Here is a 15,154-nt window from a genome sequence, read left to right on the forward strand (position 1 = left end):
CTTCACAGATACCTCCACTTTATGCCAGTCATTACACTGGTTGCCTATTCGCTACAGAATACAATATAAACTCATATGTCTCACCCATAAAGCCCTCCACAGTTTTGCAGCACCCTATATCTCCTCCCTGATCTGTGTATCGCCCTACACGTTCCCTTCATTCTGAAACTGACCTAAGACTAACATCCTCTAAAACCGAACCTCGCACCTCTGTCTCCAAGACTAACTTCTCCTGTGATGCGCCAGTTCTCTGGAATGCACTACTGGAGGAAATCCGACCGATACCTAGCCTCCCAGTTTTTAAGTGTGCTTTAATAACACATTTCTTTAAAAACATATTTCTTTAAACAAGCCTATCACCTCAACTCACTAACATAACTCTTCCCTACTCCCTCCTAAATATTATTCAGAATCTGCTCCCTCTTATTAATCTGTCTCCACACATTCCATGCACATAACTGCACTTGATAATTGCACTTAACCCTTTCATGACATATGATATATATATATATATATATACACACATATATATACACAAAGCAAGTCGGAAGCGGGTGTATGGAGTGGGTTCACGCAGTGAGCCCACCCCACACTAGGCAGGCGATGATTGAGTATTACAGCCAGGACCTGCTGCTAACCATAACGGGTGGAGCAGAGCTCCGCCCACATTTCTTAACCTGTTAAATGCCGCTGTTATCTGACAGCGGCATTTAACTTGCACCGACGAGTGCCTGTCTTTACTTCCGGCCATCGGCGCACCCGTGATGTGATTGCAGGTCGCCGATGGGTTGTCATGACAGGCGGGAGTCAGCTGATGACCCCCGTGACTGCCATTACAGAACTCCTTTGAAACTCTGCCTGTGGCTAGACTTCAAAGGAGACTGTGATTTCTGCTAAAGCATCAATGCATATAGCACAAGCGATCAGATGATTGTATTTACAAGCCCTCTGAGGGGGCTTAGAAAATCAGTGAAAAGTAAAAAATGTCTTAAAAATATGAAAAATAAATAAAAATAAGTTCAAATCACCCACCTTTTACCCCAGTGAAAATAAAGATATTTAAAAAAAAAAAAAAAATACACATGTGGTATTGCCGTGTTCAGAAAAGTCCAATCTATCAAATATAAAAACAATTAACTCGATTGGGTAACACCAAAAGAACAAAAAAAATTCAAGAAGGCCAAAATTACGGGGTTTTTTTGGTCGCCACAATTCCACAAAAAATGCTGTAAGTGATCAAAAAGTCACATCAATCCCAAAATGGTACTAATATAAACATCTTGCCCTGCAAAAAATAAACCATCACACAACTGCATCGGAAGAAAAATAAATATATTACGGGTCTCGGAAAATGGCGACACCACTCCAAACATTTTTTTTTTCAAGCTTCAGATTTTTTTTCAGCACTAAAATAAAAATTAAAAAAAACTGGACATGTTTGGTATCACCGTAATCATATTGATGAGGAGAATCGTATTGCATGGTCATTTATACCACAAAATGTCACCGTAAAAACAATTTCCAAAAAACAATGTCCGTGTTTATTTTCACAATTTCACCACACTTGGATTTTTTTTCCTGTTTTCGAGTACACTATGTGGTATAATGAATGACATCATTCAAAAGTACAACTCATCCTGCAAAAAAAGCCCTCATGTCTATGTGGACTGAAAAAAAAAAAAAGTTATGGCTCTGGGGAAAAAGGGGAGGAAAAAACGATCGAAAAAACGAAAACTGGCTGCGGCGTGAAGGGGTTAAACATACTAATTTACTGGATCATGCAGCTTTATATAAAAATTATAATGGCTTGACCTGAAATAACAAGCATATGTCTCACCTATTGTGTCCCCCCCCTATTTCCTTGTAGATTGTTAGCTTGCGAGCAGGGCCCTCACTCCTAATGTCACTGTTTAAGCTGTCTTACCTTGTATTCAATTTATTGTCTGTACATGTCACCGCTTAATTGTAAAGTGCTGCTGAATATTGGTGCTATATAAATAAAATTATTATATTATGATTATATTAAATGTGCTCGGTAAAATACATTCCTCATCAATCTTTTGGCATTTCTCCTTTAATATTTAGCAAACATAGCTTTAATAAACATATTAAATATCTGTCTATCTAATATAAATTATATACAAATACATGACAGACATATTGTAAAACAAAGGGAATTTGTCAGCGGGTTTTTGCTACATCATCTGAGCAACACGATGTAAGCAGAAAGACCCTGAATCCAACAATGTATCACTCAGTTTACTCTGTGCAACAGTTCTGACAGTTTATAGATTTAGCAAGAAGCAGAGCTGAGAAAGCTAATCCTGCCCACACCATATTCAATGTCCATAGACAGTGAGCTGCCTAGCACAGGAGGTGTGTCAGACCAGAAGACATGCTTAAGCTCTTGGTGCTTAAACAATTCCCTTTAACAATCATTTTCAATGCACTTTGCTATATATTTTGCATGTTATGAGATTGAATGGAATAAACACAATATGGTTTTATATGTGGTGCCCTCGGAAACAAAAGGAGGCAAGATTAAATTGCATAATCATATGATATAATAGATTTTTTTTTTTTTAAAGAGAAACATAACATTAAACTTCTGGGTTTCTTCCTACCTCCATATTAACAGTTCTTGTGAAGAGAATACACTTATTGCAGATGATGGGAGAAGAATTCATCAGTGGGAAGCTGGAAAACCTGCTCTTCAGTGTGAATTCTCTGATGTTTAACGAGATCCGATTTGTCAATAAAACATTTTCCACAATCCTGACATTGGAACGGCCTCTCCCCTGTGTGAATTCTCTGATGTTCAATAAGATGAGATTTCTGGGAAAAGAACTTTCCACACTCCGAGCATGAAAACAATCTTTCATCTCTGTGAGTCCTCTGATGTCTTTCGAGGTTTCCTTTGACTGTGAAACATCTTCCACATTCTGAACATGAAAATGGCTTTTCCCCTGTGTGGCTTCTCTTATGTTGAATTAAATTGGATTTCTTGCTAAAACATTTTCCACACTGTAAACATGAAAACGGCTTCTTTCCTGTGTGAGTTCTCTGATGCTCAACCAGATGTGATTTCCTTGAAAAACATTTATCGCAATCGACACATGGAAAGGGCTTCTCGCCAGTGTGAACTCTCTGATGTTGTACAAGATGCGATTTGTGAGTATAGGTTTTACTGCAATCGCTACATGAAAATTTGCGCTTTTTCTTTTTAACTTCTTCGTGTGTAATCATTGTTCCCTGTGTACCACAACTGGAACATGAAAACGGAGAGAACCTTCCACATTGGCAACATGGCAGAATTTCAACCCCCTTATGACTTTTACTCTTTCTGATACGTTTATCAGGAGGTTCCTCATAATTAGAGGGATCGGAAGACAGAGTTCCACTGGAAAGTCCAGGAAGTATGTTGGGGTTAAATACTTTTTCCCCTGTAAAATTTTGAATAATATAAGCATCTTCTGTTTCCGAATCTGGAGTTAAACCTTTTGTGCCAGAGCTGTCATGGATTCTTTCTTCTGGAAAAGAAAGGGATTATTTTTAGGTTAAAGATATTACTTTATAAAATTCCTGGTCTGTGTAATTGGAGGTAATACTATTTTTTCCATTCTACAGATTAAACCAACTATCAATTACCTTATTTTTTGCTTTATAAGACGCACCCCCAAATTTGGTGAAGAAAAAGAGAAAAAAATGTTGTTAAATGGGGGTCTGTCTTATAATGCCAGTGTCCGTCTTACAAATCATATATATTTCCCTCATCCTGGTATCTATATAACCCCCATCCTGGCACATGGGCCCCCCCCCCCTGTGCTGGCACACTGGCACATTTACCCCCTGTGCTGCTGGCACACTGCCCCCCCATCTCATCTTGGTTATGGCCCCCCCGTCACTATAAGCCCCCTGCTGGTACGCACATGGCCCCCCCTCTATATGCCCCCCTGCTGGCACGCACATGGCCCCCCCTCTCTCAGCCCACCCTAGCCCCCTGACACCACTCCAGAGCCGCCTCCCCTCCTCTGCAGCACAGTACAGCACACTGATTCGGATTATAAGACACCCCCCCCACTTCCCTCAAAATTTGGGGGTACAAAAGTGCGTCTTATAATCTGAAAAATATGGTACATTAAAAACCCCTGCATAAGTGTCCCTCATGCCACCAAAACCGCTTTGACCCATGGAGGTCTGGCCTATACAAGACATTTAAAAGAGAATCTGTCACCCATTGGGACGCTTTTAAGCTATTACTATGGTAATACAGGTAACAGAATGGTTAAACCAGTCTGACGTGTATGTCTCATAGCTGGGGTCTTGTGGCTGAGAAATAGACTTTTAATCTTTTATGTTAATTAGTTCTTCCACGCTCTGGGGCGTTCGGGTGCCTGGAAGAAAACTCCGCCTCCAATGTTAATTTGGGTATCACCCCCCTCGCATGCACCTCACAGTACTTGTCAAAGCAATATCCATATGAATGCCAGGCCAAAGATTTCCTAGGAAAATATTGTGCAGAGTATTAAACGGTCACAGCCAGTTGGCACTTTTGCTAAATCAAATCGTGGTGCCATCTCTTCACCAGGCAAATGATGCATACACTCAACCAGCCGCATGGTGTAAAAAAAATAAAATAAAATTGTATCTGGGGTATGGCTTTCCATTGTTTTATGACCTAGATCTGATATTTATGTGCCAGTTTGCAGGGCATTTACACAGTGGACAGTGGTCTGCATGGGCAATATGATCATTCTGTGGCTACACAGTCCCAGATGTAGAAAACTGATTCTGATACCTTTCTATAACAATGAGCAGTAGCTAGCTTTTCTGGGATTGGACCAAACAAGATAGCTTTCACTGCCCATGTTCAACAATGAAAAAGTTGTCTGTTCACAGCTTATCCTTCCTTTGACCATTTTTAGTGGGTTCTAAGCACCTAACACCTCACAAGACCACAAGTTGTCAAACTGGAACTTATCAATTTCACTTAATTGGTTAGGTTTGCACCTTATTTAGATGTCTGTGAATCACATATCGGACTGTATTGTGTAGTGAAAAATCACAGACATCTGAATGAGGTCTTTTGTTCTAAATATGTGTTGATCCTGCTAGAGTTTTTACCATAGATTAGGTCACATTTGGCAGAAAAAAATTGCAATTCTTTTTAGCTATGGCTATATTAATGGAACACCGTGGATACTACACAGAAGATGGTGAACAAAGCTTTAGTCTATTAACTATGGAAGAAATATTTCCATTTTTATAAGACATGACAAATACAACAGACCTGTTGTGATCCATCATGACCAGATATGAACTGTTTGAGTCTAGACTTTCTCCATTGTTTAATAGGGATAGGCATCCTAATTAGGGTTAATTTTTTTTTTTTCAATACAATATAGCATGCCACATTTTTCTCATTTTAACCCCCAGAGCTTTTTTTCGGTTTTGCGCTTTCGTTTTTCGCTCCCCTCCTTCCCAGAGCTATAACTTTTTTATTTTTCCGTCAATATGGCCATGTGAGGGCTTGTTTTTTGCAGGACGAATTGTACTTTTGAACAACACCATTGGTTTTACCATGTCTTGTAACAGAAAACCAGGAAAAAAATTCCAAGTGTGGTGAAATTGCAAAAAAAAGTGCAATCTCACACTTGTTTTTTGTTTGGCTTTTTTGTTAGGTTCACTAAATGCTAATACTGACCTGATATTATGATTCTCCAGGTCATTACGAGTTCATAGACACCAAACATGTCTAGGTTCTTTTTTTATCTAGGTGGTGAAAAAAAATAAAAAACAATTGTGCCATTTTCTGATACCCATAGCGTCTCCATTTTTCGTGATCTCTGGTCGAGTGAGGGCTTTTTTTTTTTTTTTTTTTTTTTGCATGCCAAGCAGATGTTTTTAAGGATACGATTTTGGTGCAGATACGATCTTTTGATCGCCAGTTATTGCATTTTAATGCTATATTGCGGAAACCAAAAAAATGTAATTCTGGGGTTTTGACTTTTTCTCGCTACGCTGTTTAGCGATCAGGTTAATCCTTTTTTTATTGATAGATGGGGTGATTCTGAACGCGGTGACACCAAATATGTGTATGTCTGATTATATTTTTATTTTATTTTGAATGGTGCAAAAGGGGCGATTTAAACTTTTATTTTTTTTTTTATTTTTAAAAACCTTTTTTTTTTTTAACTTTTGGCATGCTTCAATAGTCTCCATGGGAGACTAGAAGCTGCCATAGCCCGATCGGATCTGCTACATAGAGAATTACTCACTAGCTATGAGCGCTGACTACTGGGTGGCGCTCACAGCAAGCCGACACTGACAACAATAGAGGTCTCCAGGAGACCTCTGGTTGTCATGCCAACACAGCGGTGACCCGTGATCACGTGACGGGGGTCACCGGTGTGTGTATATCCGGCATGATTGCCGGAAGCGCTTGTTAAATGCCGCTATCAGTTTGACAGCAGTATTTAACTGGTTAATAGCCGTGGATGAATCGCGATTCCACCAGAGGCTATTGCAGGCACATGTCAGTTGTTCAAAACAGCTAACATGTCCTGGGGAAAAATGTGAGCCCACATCAAAGGGAGGGAGTCCAACATTGGTGTACTATAAGGGTATGTGTCCACGTTCAGTTTTGCTTCAGGCTTTGGTCAGGATTTTATGCAGGTAAAATCCTGACCAAAACTGCACCTGAGGTCACTGGCAGGTCACCTGCGGTGTGCCTGCGTGTTTTGCTCATTGTAGCAACATGCTGCGTTTTGAAAAAACGCACCACGCATGCGTTTAACGCATAGTGAAGTCGGGATTTCATGAAATCCCCTCCACTATGCTGTAACATCTGGACGCTGCGTTTGACGCTGCGGAAAAACGCAGCGTCAAAAACGCAGCGTTTCCTGAACGTGGACACATACCCTTACGCCCAATGTCAGAAAGGGATTAAAAAAAAGAAGCAAATATCGCTGTAAGGATATACATTTAAGATGTAAAAAAAAAAGTTATATTTATTTTTTATACATACTAAAGCAGTAAACTCCACTTACACCGCATTCCAAATTATTATGCTAATGCTATTTTTCTGATTTTTCTTAAATGGTTAATGCAAACGAGTCAGTACAATGTTCAAATCATCAATTGTAACAGCATAAATCACATTTTATGGGACAAACCTCCCAGTGATAACAGTAGTTTCTTTTCAAAACTAAAAAAGTAATAATGCATTGTTCCAAATTATTATGCACAAAGTTTTCAAACATTTTATATCTTGCGAAAAACTGAAAATTATTTGTGGAATTTGCAGCATTAAAAAGTAATTTACTGAAAACAAAAGCTTTTCAGTGAAAATCATCTTAGCAGGCCAAGTTACTTGTTAACATATGACCTCTTCTTTGATACAGTGGGGGGAAAAGTATTTAGTCAGCCACCAATTGTGCAAGTTCTCCCACTTAAAAAGATGAGGCCTGTAATTGATATCATAGGTAGACCACAACTATGAGAGTCAAAATGAGAAAACAAATCCAGAAAATCACCTTGTCTGATTGGGCAAGATGTAATTTTCAAATTATGGTGGAAAATAAATATTTAATCACCTAAAAACATGCAAGAGTTCTGGCTCTCACAGACCTGTAACTTCTTCTTTAAGAGGCTCCACTGTGGTCCACTCATTACCTGTAGTAATGATACCTGTTTCAACTTATCAATATAAAAGATACCTGTCCACAACCTCAAACAGTCACACTCCAACCTCCACTATGGTGGAGACCAAAGTGCTGTCGAAGGACACCAGAAACAAAATTGTAGCCCTGCACCAGGCTGGGAAGACTGAATCTGCAATAGGCAAGCAGCTTGTTGTGATGAAATCAACTGTGGGAGCAATTATAAGAAAATGGAAGACATTGAAGACCACTGAAAATCTCCCTTAATCTGGGGCTCCACGCAAGATCTCACCTCGTGGAGTCAAAGGGTATGTGTCCACGGTCAGTAAACGCTGCTTGTTTGACGCTGCGCAGAGCTGTAGCATCAAACATGCAGCGTCCAGATGTTCCAGCATAGTGGAAGGGATTTTATGAAATCCCGTGTCCACTATGCGTGGAAACACGTATCCGACTTCCCTGCAACTCCGGACATGCTGCGCGTCTTTTCAGATCGCAGCATGTCCATGCTACCTGCGGCGACGCTGCGTCACCGCAAGTAATATCACAGGGTGCTATGCGAGGGTGCGATGATCCCGGATGTGTACAGTTAACACATCCGGCATCATCGCGTCCCAGAAAGGGGGCGGGGCTTAGCGCCGAGCGGCTTCGCCGCTCCGGCAATACCGCCGGCCATCCTGACCGTGGACACGTACCCAAAATGATCACAAGAACGGTGAGCAAGAATCCCAGAACCACATGGGACCTGCATAGAGCTGGGCCCACCATAACAAAAGCTACGATCAGTAACACACTACGCCGCCAGGGACTCAGGTCCTGCAGTGCCAGACGTGTCCCCCTGCTTAAGCCAGTACATGTCCGGGCCTGTCTGAAGTTTGCTAGAGAGCATTTGGATTATCCAGAAGAGTATTGGGAGAATGTCATATGGTCTGATGAAACCAAAGTAGAACTGTTTGGTAGAAACAAAACAATGTTGAGTTGCAACCAAAGAACACCATACCCACTGTGAAGCATGGCGGTGGCAACATCATGCTTTGGGGCTGTTTGTCTGCAAAGGGAACAGGATGACTGAACCGTGTACATGAAAGAATGAATGGGGCCATGTATCGTGAGATTTTGAGTGCAAACCTCCTTCCATCAGTAAGGGCATTGAAGATGAAGAGTCGATAGGTCTTTCAGCATGATAATGATCCCGAGCACACCACCAGGACAACGAAGGAGTGGCTTTGTAAGAAGCATATGAAGGTCCTGGGGTGGCCTAGCCAGTCTCCAGATCTCAGCCCCGTAGAAAACCTTTGGAGGGAGTTGAAAGTCTGTGTTGCCCAGTGACAGGCCCAAAACCTCACTGCTCTAGAGGAGATCTGCATGGAATGGGCCAACATACCACCAACAGTGTGTGCCAACCTTGTGAAGACTTACAGAAAACATTGCCAACAAAAGATATATTGAGATGAACTTTTGTTAATGACCAAATTATTTTCCACCATTATTTGCAAAATAAATCTTGCCAAATCAGACAAGGTGACATTCTGGATATGTTTTCTCATTTTGACTTGTAGTTGTGGTCTACCTATGATGTCAATTACAGGCCTCTCTCATCTTTTTAAGAGGGAAAACTTGCATAATTGGTGGCTGACTAAATACTTTTTTCCCCCACTGTATCTCATTCACAATTCTTGCATCTATTGAATTTGTGCGTTTTTGGAGAGTTTCTGCTTGAATTTCTTTGCAGAATGTCAGTGTAGCCTCCCATTTTGATGTGAATTGACTCCGAACCTCATAGATCTTTTGTTGAAGGATACTCCAAAGGTTCTTAGTAGGATTGTAGCAAGGGGATGGTATTCTTAGCAAAAGTCTGTTTATGCACAACTGCAACAGTCTGGAGGATCCTACACGTAGGATGGGCTTGCATAGTAGGGACTCATTAGCATATGGAGGATTATGAGGCATATTACATTTACTGAGTGGGCTACTTAGAGCTGCAGCACATAGTAGGTTCACAAGCTTATGGCGAACAAAAGAGAGGGAAAACAATAAAAATTACATGTACCAAAAAAGCTCAGCAAGCTCGATTTCAGCATGCATCACTGAAAATGGCCTGACAGATTCCTTTTAAGCAACTAGTGCCAGGCAGCTGCAGCTGTCAAGGCAAATTAAATCACTGGATGCATCAATAAAAATCAAAAGATCACAAAACTTTTATAGCTTTTTAAGTGCCCTTTCAATTGCAAACAAATGGGTGGGGGTTCCGGGTGCTGAAATCCCCACCTATTGGTAACAAAAAAAACACCCTCTGATGTGCGCAGCCCAGACAAGATCACATCTCTCCCACCTAAGTACGCACACAGAACAAGGTTCCGACACTTTTCTTACCTAGGCTATCTGTAGTCGTTCTCTCCTCCTTGCACCATTCTCCGCCATTCATATACATCTCATCTTCCTCTTGAGCTTCTACTTTAATAACGAACAGCTCATTTTCCTAAGAAATAACAGAAAAATATCATTGAATAATGTTATATTGAATAACAATTTAGAGAAAACAGGATTTATTCAGGTCATCTACAATCACAAAAATGGAGAACTACTTTGTGTTTTCGAGGGACTTCATCGCTTTGTGAGCTATGGTTACTTGTTTTTTCACAATCTTCAATATAAAAAGGGCTGGAACAACTCTCTGGTGTAGAACTTCTAGATGACCCATCTACAATAGACATACATACTGCAAGTTAAGACTGATGCTTGTAACAAGGTGATTCTCAAAACTGATCGTTACTTTCCAACCAATGAAAGTCTCTTACCTGAGGAACTGAGGGACAGGTGAGTCTTCCTTGTGACGCTCTTGTGTACATCCATCTGTACTTCTGACCAGTCTTTTTTCTGCAAAAAAAAAAGTAGTGATGCCTTAAAACCTTATAGAAGTATTGTAGTAATCTGAACACACACACTGACAGAGTCCAGTCCCAGCAGTGCTCACCTCTCCAGTCAGCAACTCAATGATCTTATTGGTAAGTTTTAGGATCTTCTCATCATTGATCCTTTCATGTACCAAGTTAGGTAGAAGCTCATTAAGAGGGCAGCTGCTTGGTGTCACATACTCATCAGATGTCTTCTTCATGACTGTGTAGTCCTGTATGTCAAGAAAAGGGACAGTAATAAATATAACCACAACCAGACTTCATCACCTAATCAGCCATAACAACATGTCGTACCACATAACCTCCTTCAATCCCCAGAGTTTCTCACCTCTCCAGTCAGCAGGGTGATGATCTCCAAGGTAAGGTACAATATCCTCTTGGCCTTCTCATTTACGTCCTTATCCATTCTCAGTGGAAGATCTAAGCAGGAGGAATGTTGTTTTACAAGAATGTGAATAAAGAGTACAGTTTCTCCCTAGCTAGAATCTTGTAGACTATTTGTGTGGAAATTGGAGAATGAAGAGATCTGCTGTAGTTCCGACTGCACAAGTATAATAAAAAAAAAATACTCTCCTAGAGCACCAGTGGCATTCGCTTGACATTATTATGTCACATGCGCGTTGCATCTAATTAGTGGCTGCTAATTGCCTTGCAGTGCTCTGACTGTCCCAGTTTTGTCCCAAGGAAGAGTCAGGCCTCCTTCACATGCGTCGGTACGGGTCCGTTGCCGTACCGACGCACGTTGTGAAATATGTGCAAGACGTGGGCAGTGGATGCAGTTTTTCAACGCATCCGCTGCCCATTCTGAAGTCCGGGGAGGAAGGGGCGGAGTTCCGGCCGCGCATGCGCAGTAGAAAATGGTGGACGCGATGGACAAAAAAAGTTCACTTGAACGTTTTTTTGTGCTGACGGTCCGCCAAAACACGGTGAATCCAGTGCACGTTGCGATCCGTCGCCACTAAAAGTCAATGGGCAAAAAACGCATCCTGCAAGCACATTTGCAGGATCCGTTTTTTGCCACAAACGACGGATTACAAAATAGGCTAGTGTGAAAAGTAGCCTTAGTGAAGCAGCCCATTAGCGGTCATTGATTGGCTGCAGCGCTCATGTGACATAATATCACTCGAACACGGGGAGATCTGGAACCACAACAGAGCATAAGAGAGAATAAGTATTTTTTAAATGATTATTATTTTACTTTGGTGCAACCCCTTTAATTGTCGGTTACATTAATACTACCACAATTTTGTCACTTTACCAGTATTTAGTGCATCAGTCTATCACTAAATTACAAGAACATTTTTTCTATGTATAGTATTGCATTAAGTCCAGTGCTATAGCATTCTATTGCTGAAGAGACGCAGTATAATGGATGGAGAAGAGTTACACAAAATTTAATCCTTTACCTGTTATTCTGCAACTGTCTTAACGGACGAATGGAACGTCGCTCTTATCTCTCCAAAGTGAGAGACTTTGTGGCCTTTGCTGCTCACAGGCGCCGAAGGATAAAATCATGAACCTGTGAAAAAAATATAGGTAATAAATGTTTTATTTTCTCCTCTCATTAGAGATGACACAGACTCGGGTCCATCGGCCAGGTGAGTAATCCGTGACCAGTGGAAAGGAGGCCTGCAAATCTCTTTAGCGCCCATCTTCCCTAGCTCTACATTAGATTAACCGGGCTGGTATGACGTTGTGTGTGGGTCATGCCACAATGAAAACATCTCACCAGTGGGTAGAACTGCAGCACTGGGGTCCTGGGTTCAAATCCCACCAAGGACAACACCTGCAAGGAGTTTATATGTTCTCTGTGTTTGCGTGGGTTTCCCCTGGGTTCTCCGGTTTCCTCCCACATTCCAAAGACATACTGATAGGGAATCTAGATTGTGAGCCCCAGTGGGGACAGTGATGATAACGTGTGCAAAATGTAAAGTGCTGCGGTATATATGGCGCTATATAAAGATTATTATTAAAAGTTGATGCTGCTTCTATTCGGTGCCACATATATGAAATGTCATGGTTTGCTAGTTTCTGGATTTTGACTGAGTAGGGTCATGGATCTCCTAGGTCACAGGACAGAAGAGGAGTCAAAAAGATGACAACAAATCTGCAACACATCAGTAGGAGGTGATGCGTCCGTCTGTGACCGGCCTAATACCCGTTCTCTAGTCGCTCCATTCTGACGATAAGGAGATATCGGTGCTGTGCGTCTGCCATTTCCTCCTGTACCAGCCACAGACTGACGACGAGTACCCAAGATGGGGGGTTTGGATGTCGCAGTGCTACACTGCATGTTTCCGCTGCTGATTTTGTCTCCAGGTTTTAAATAAAGCTGCTCTGCTTTTGACACTTCCTGTATATTATTGTTATTTATACGGTCATGTGTGCATTACGTGTTTTTAGTGCGGAAACTAAATAAAGACGACTGTGTTTTACCTACGGATCTTCCCAACCTCATACAAGTCAGCGGGAAACATCTGCACATAAAACGCATATTTACAGAAAAGGAAATTGGCAAGTTGCGGATTTAGCTCAGTTTACGCATTAAAAAAAACAGTGGCCATGAGATTACTGAAAACCCCATGAACTTTGCTGGGACTGGAAGACCAGATTATGTGTGCACAAAAATACACGGCAGAAAAAAAACGCACCGAATACTCATGGTGGGAACTTAACCTTATTGTGCTGCACTGAGAGGATCTCCAGCAGCCTCACTATGTGTTATGCACGGTGCTCCAGCTGCTGCAGAACATCACAGCACACAGCTCAGATACCGCAGGCCTCCCGTACAGTGAACGCCGGTATAATAGTGAGCGCATACAAACCCCCCGGCCAGGAACGACCTGTAAGCAGCAGCTCAGTGCTAGCAGGACCTGTGGTGATGTCACCGCCATGTGACCAGTCACATGACGGGGTGGAGCCTAGCCCTGACTAGTAAGGAACCTGTGGTGACGTCACATGACGGGTACGCATAGCAGTGACTAGAGGACTTGTGGTGACGTCACACGGGGGCGGAGCACAGTAGTGAGACGCTGAGTGAGGGAGTCAGGAGAGCTCTGCCTCAGTGTGGAGGAGTTAAGTAGTGATGATTCGATCTGAGATTACCTTGACGTTTGGTGAATGGGCTCACAATATTTGGCCAAATTTTGTGCTAAAAATCTCATGTGTTTTTTCATAAATTTCACAAGCCATTATGCTGTTCACATTTCATGTATTGCACATTTCCTTGCTTTAGCACAATAAACTTGAGTGCAGCCATTATCTATTTGCTATGTAAGACTTTTTGGTTATGCACCAGTTCAGACTAGATGGCTGTTCAGTCAGTTTTTCTATATTTACTATGGATTGCTTTTTCTGACTTGAACGCCCCGCCCTTCACCATGCTGTGATTTTAACTACATCCAAACACAGTTGGTTCTAACCTCCTCTATAAATACAGGCTTTACCATTTTATTAGCCATAGGTAAGTGTTCACACTAGGCAGACAGGTTAGTTACCCATTCGATCTGAGATTACCTTGACATTTGGTGAATGGGCTCACAATATTTGGCCAAATTTTGTGCTAAAAATCTCATGTGTTTTTTCATAAATTTCACAAGCCATTATGCTGTTCACATTTCATGTATTGCACATTTCCTTGCTTTAGCACAATAAACTTGAGTGCAGCCATTATCTATTTGCTATGAGGAGTAGTGATGGGCAGCAGTCCGCGGAGAAGGACGTACAGTGATGGGTGGGTTTCTAGCCAGGGAAATGCTGGGAGATGAAGTCCTCCTCTCACTGTAACGTAATACCAGTCTGGACTTGCTGAGACTTGTGGTTCGCTCCTTTTATATTCCAACACTTTGCAAGAAGGACTTTCACCTAATTCTGGCCAAAGTTCCACCCACTTGCCTACAGCAATACCAGCGCAGTGTTTTTACTTGTCACAAGCATGTTTATTATTGATGGGCGAATATACTCGTTACTCGAGATTTCCCGCGCATGCTCGGGAGTTCTCCGAGTATTTTTAGTGCTTGGAGATTTAGTTTTCCTCACCGTAGCTGAATGATTTACATCTGTAACGGTACATTCACATTTGCGTTGTGCGCCGCAGCGTCGGCGCCGCAACGCACAACGCAAACAAAAACGCAGCAAAACGCATGCACAACGCTGCGTTTTGCGCCGCATGCATCTTTTTTTTCATTGTTTTTTGACGCAGCAAAAATGCAACTTGCTGCGTCCTCTGCGCCCAGACGCGGGCGCCGCAGGGACGCATGCGACGCAAGTGCGACGCATTTCCATGCGCCCCCATGTTAAATATAGGGGCGCATGACGCTGCGGCGCCCGACGCTGCGGCGCAGACCGCAAATGTGAACGTAGGGTTAGCCAGCATAAGTACATGTGGGGGTTGCCTGGTTGCTAGGGAACCCCCACATGTACTTATGCTGGCTAACAGATGTAAATCATTCAGCTGCGGCAAGAAAAACGAAATCTCCGAGCACTAAAAATACTCGAAGAACACCCGAGCGTGCTCGAGAAATCTCAAGTAACGAGTATACTCGCTCATCACTAATGTTTATGCCTTTTCTCCTGTTAGTC

At 42.0% G+C, this 15,154-nt stretch overlaps 1 protein-coding gene across 3 annotated transcripts; it reads right to left on the minus strand.

The window, feature by feature from the left end:
* Positions 1–536: 536 nt before the first annotated feature.
* LOC143765014 (uncharacterized) lies at positions 537–13,481 on the minus strand. 3 transcript variants are annotated; one of them, XM_077251231.1, is made up of 8 exons: positions 13,399–13,481; positions 11,980–12,092; positions 10,902–10,993; positions 10,633–10,785; positions 10,457–10,535; positions 10,244–10,359; positions 10,032–10,137; positions 537–3,530 (listed from the first exon to the last, which is right to left on the minus strand). In XM_077251231.1, the coding sequence occupies exons 3-8, from the start codon at positions 10,977–10,979 to the stop codon at positions 2,659–2,661; spliced, it is 1,404 nt and encodes a 467-aa protein (XP_077107346.1). In that variant the 5' UTR covers positions 10,980–10,993; positions 11,980–12,092; positions 13,399–13,481; the 3' UTR covers positions 537–2,658. The 3 variants fall into 3 exon arrangements, with proteins under 3 accessions (XP_077107346.1, XP_077107347.1, XP_077107345.1); XM_077251232.1 differs by having other exon boundaries at positions 13,250–13,473; XM_077251230.1 differs by lacking the exon at positions 13,399–13,481 and having other exon boundaries at positions 11,980–13,392.
* Between the last annotated feature and the right edge of the window lie 1,673 nt (positions 13,482–15,154).

The sequence above is a fragment of the Ranitomeya variabilis genome, chromosome 4, assembly GCF_051348905.1.
Source record: "Ranitomeya variabilis isolate aRanVar5 chromosome 4, aRanVar5.hap1, whole genome shotgun sequence".
In the NCBI taxonomy this organism is placed as follows: domain Eukaryota; kingdom Metazoa; phylum Chordata; class Amphibia; order Anura; family Dendrobatidae; genus Ranitomeya; species Ranitomeya variabilis.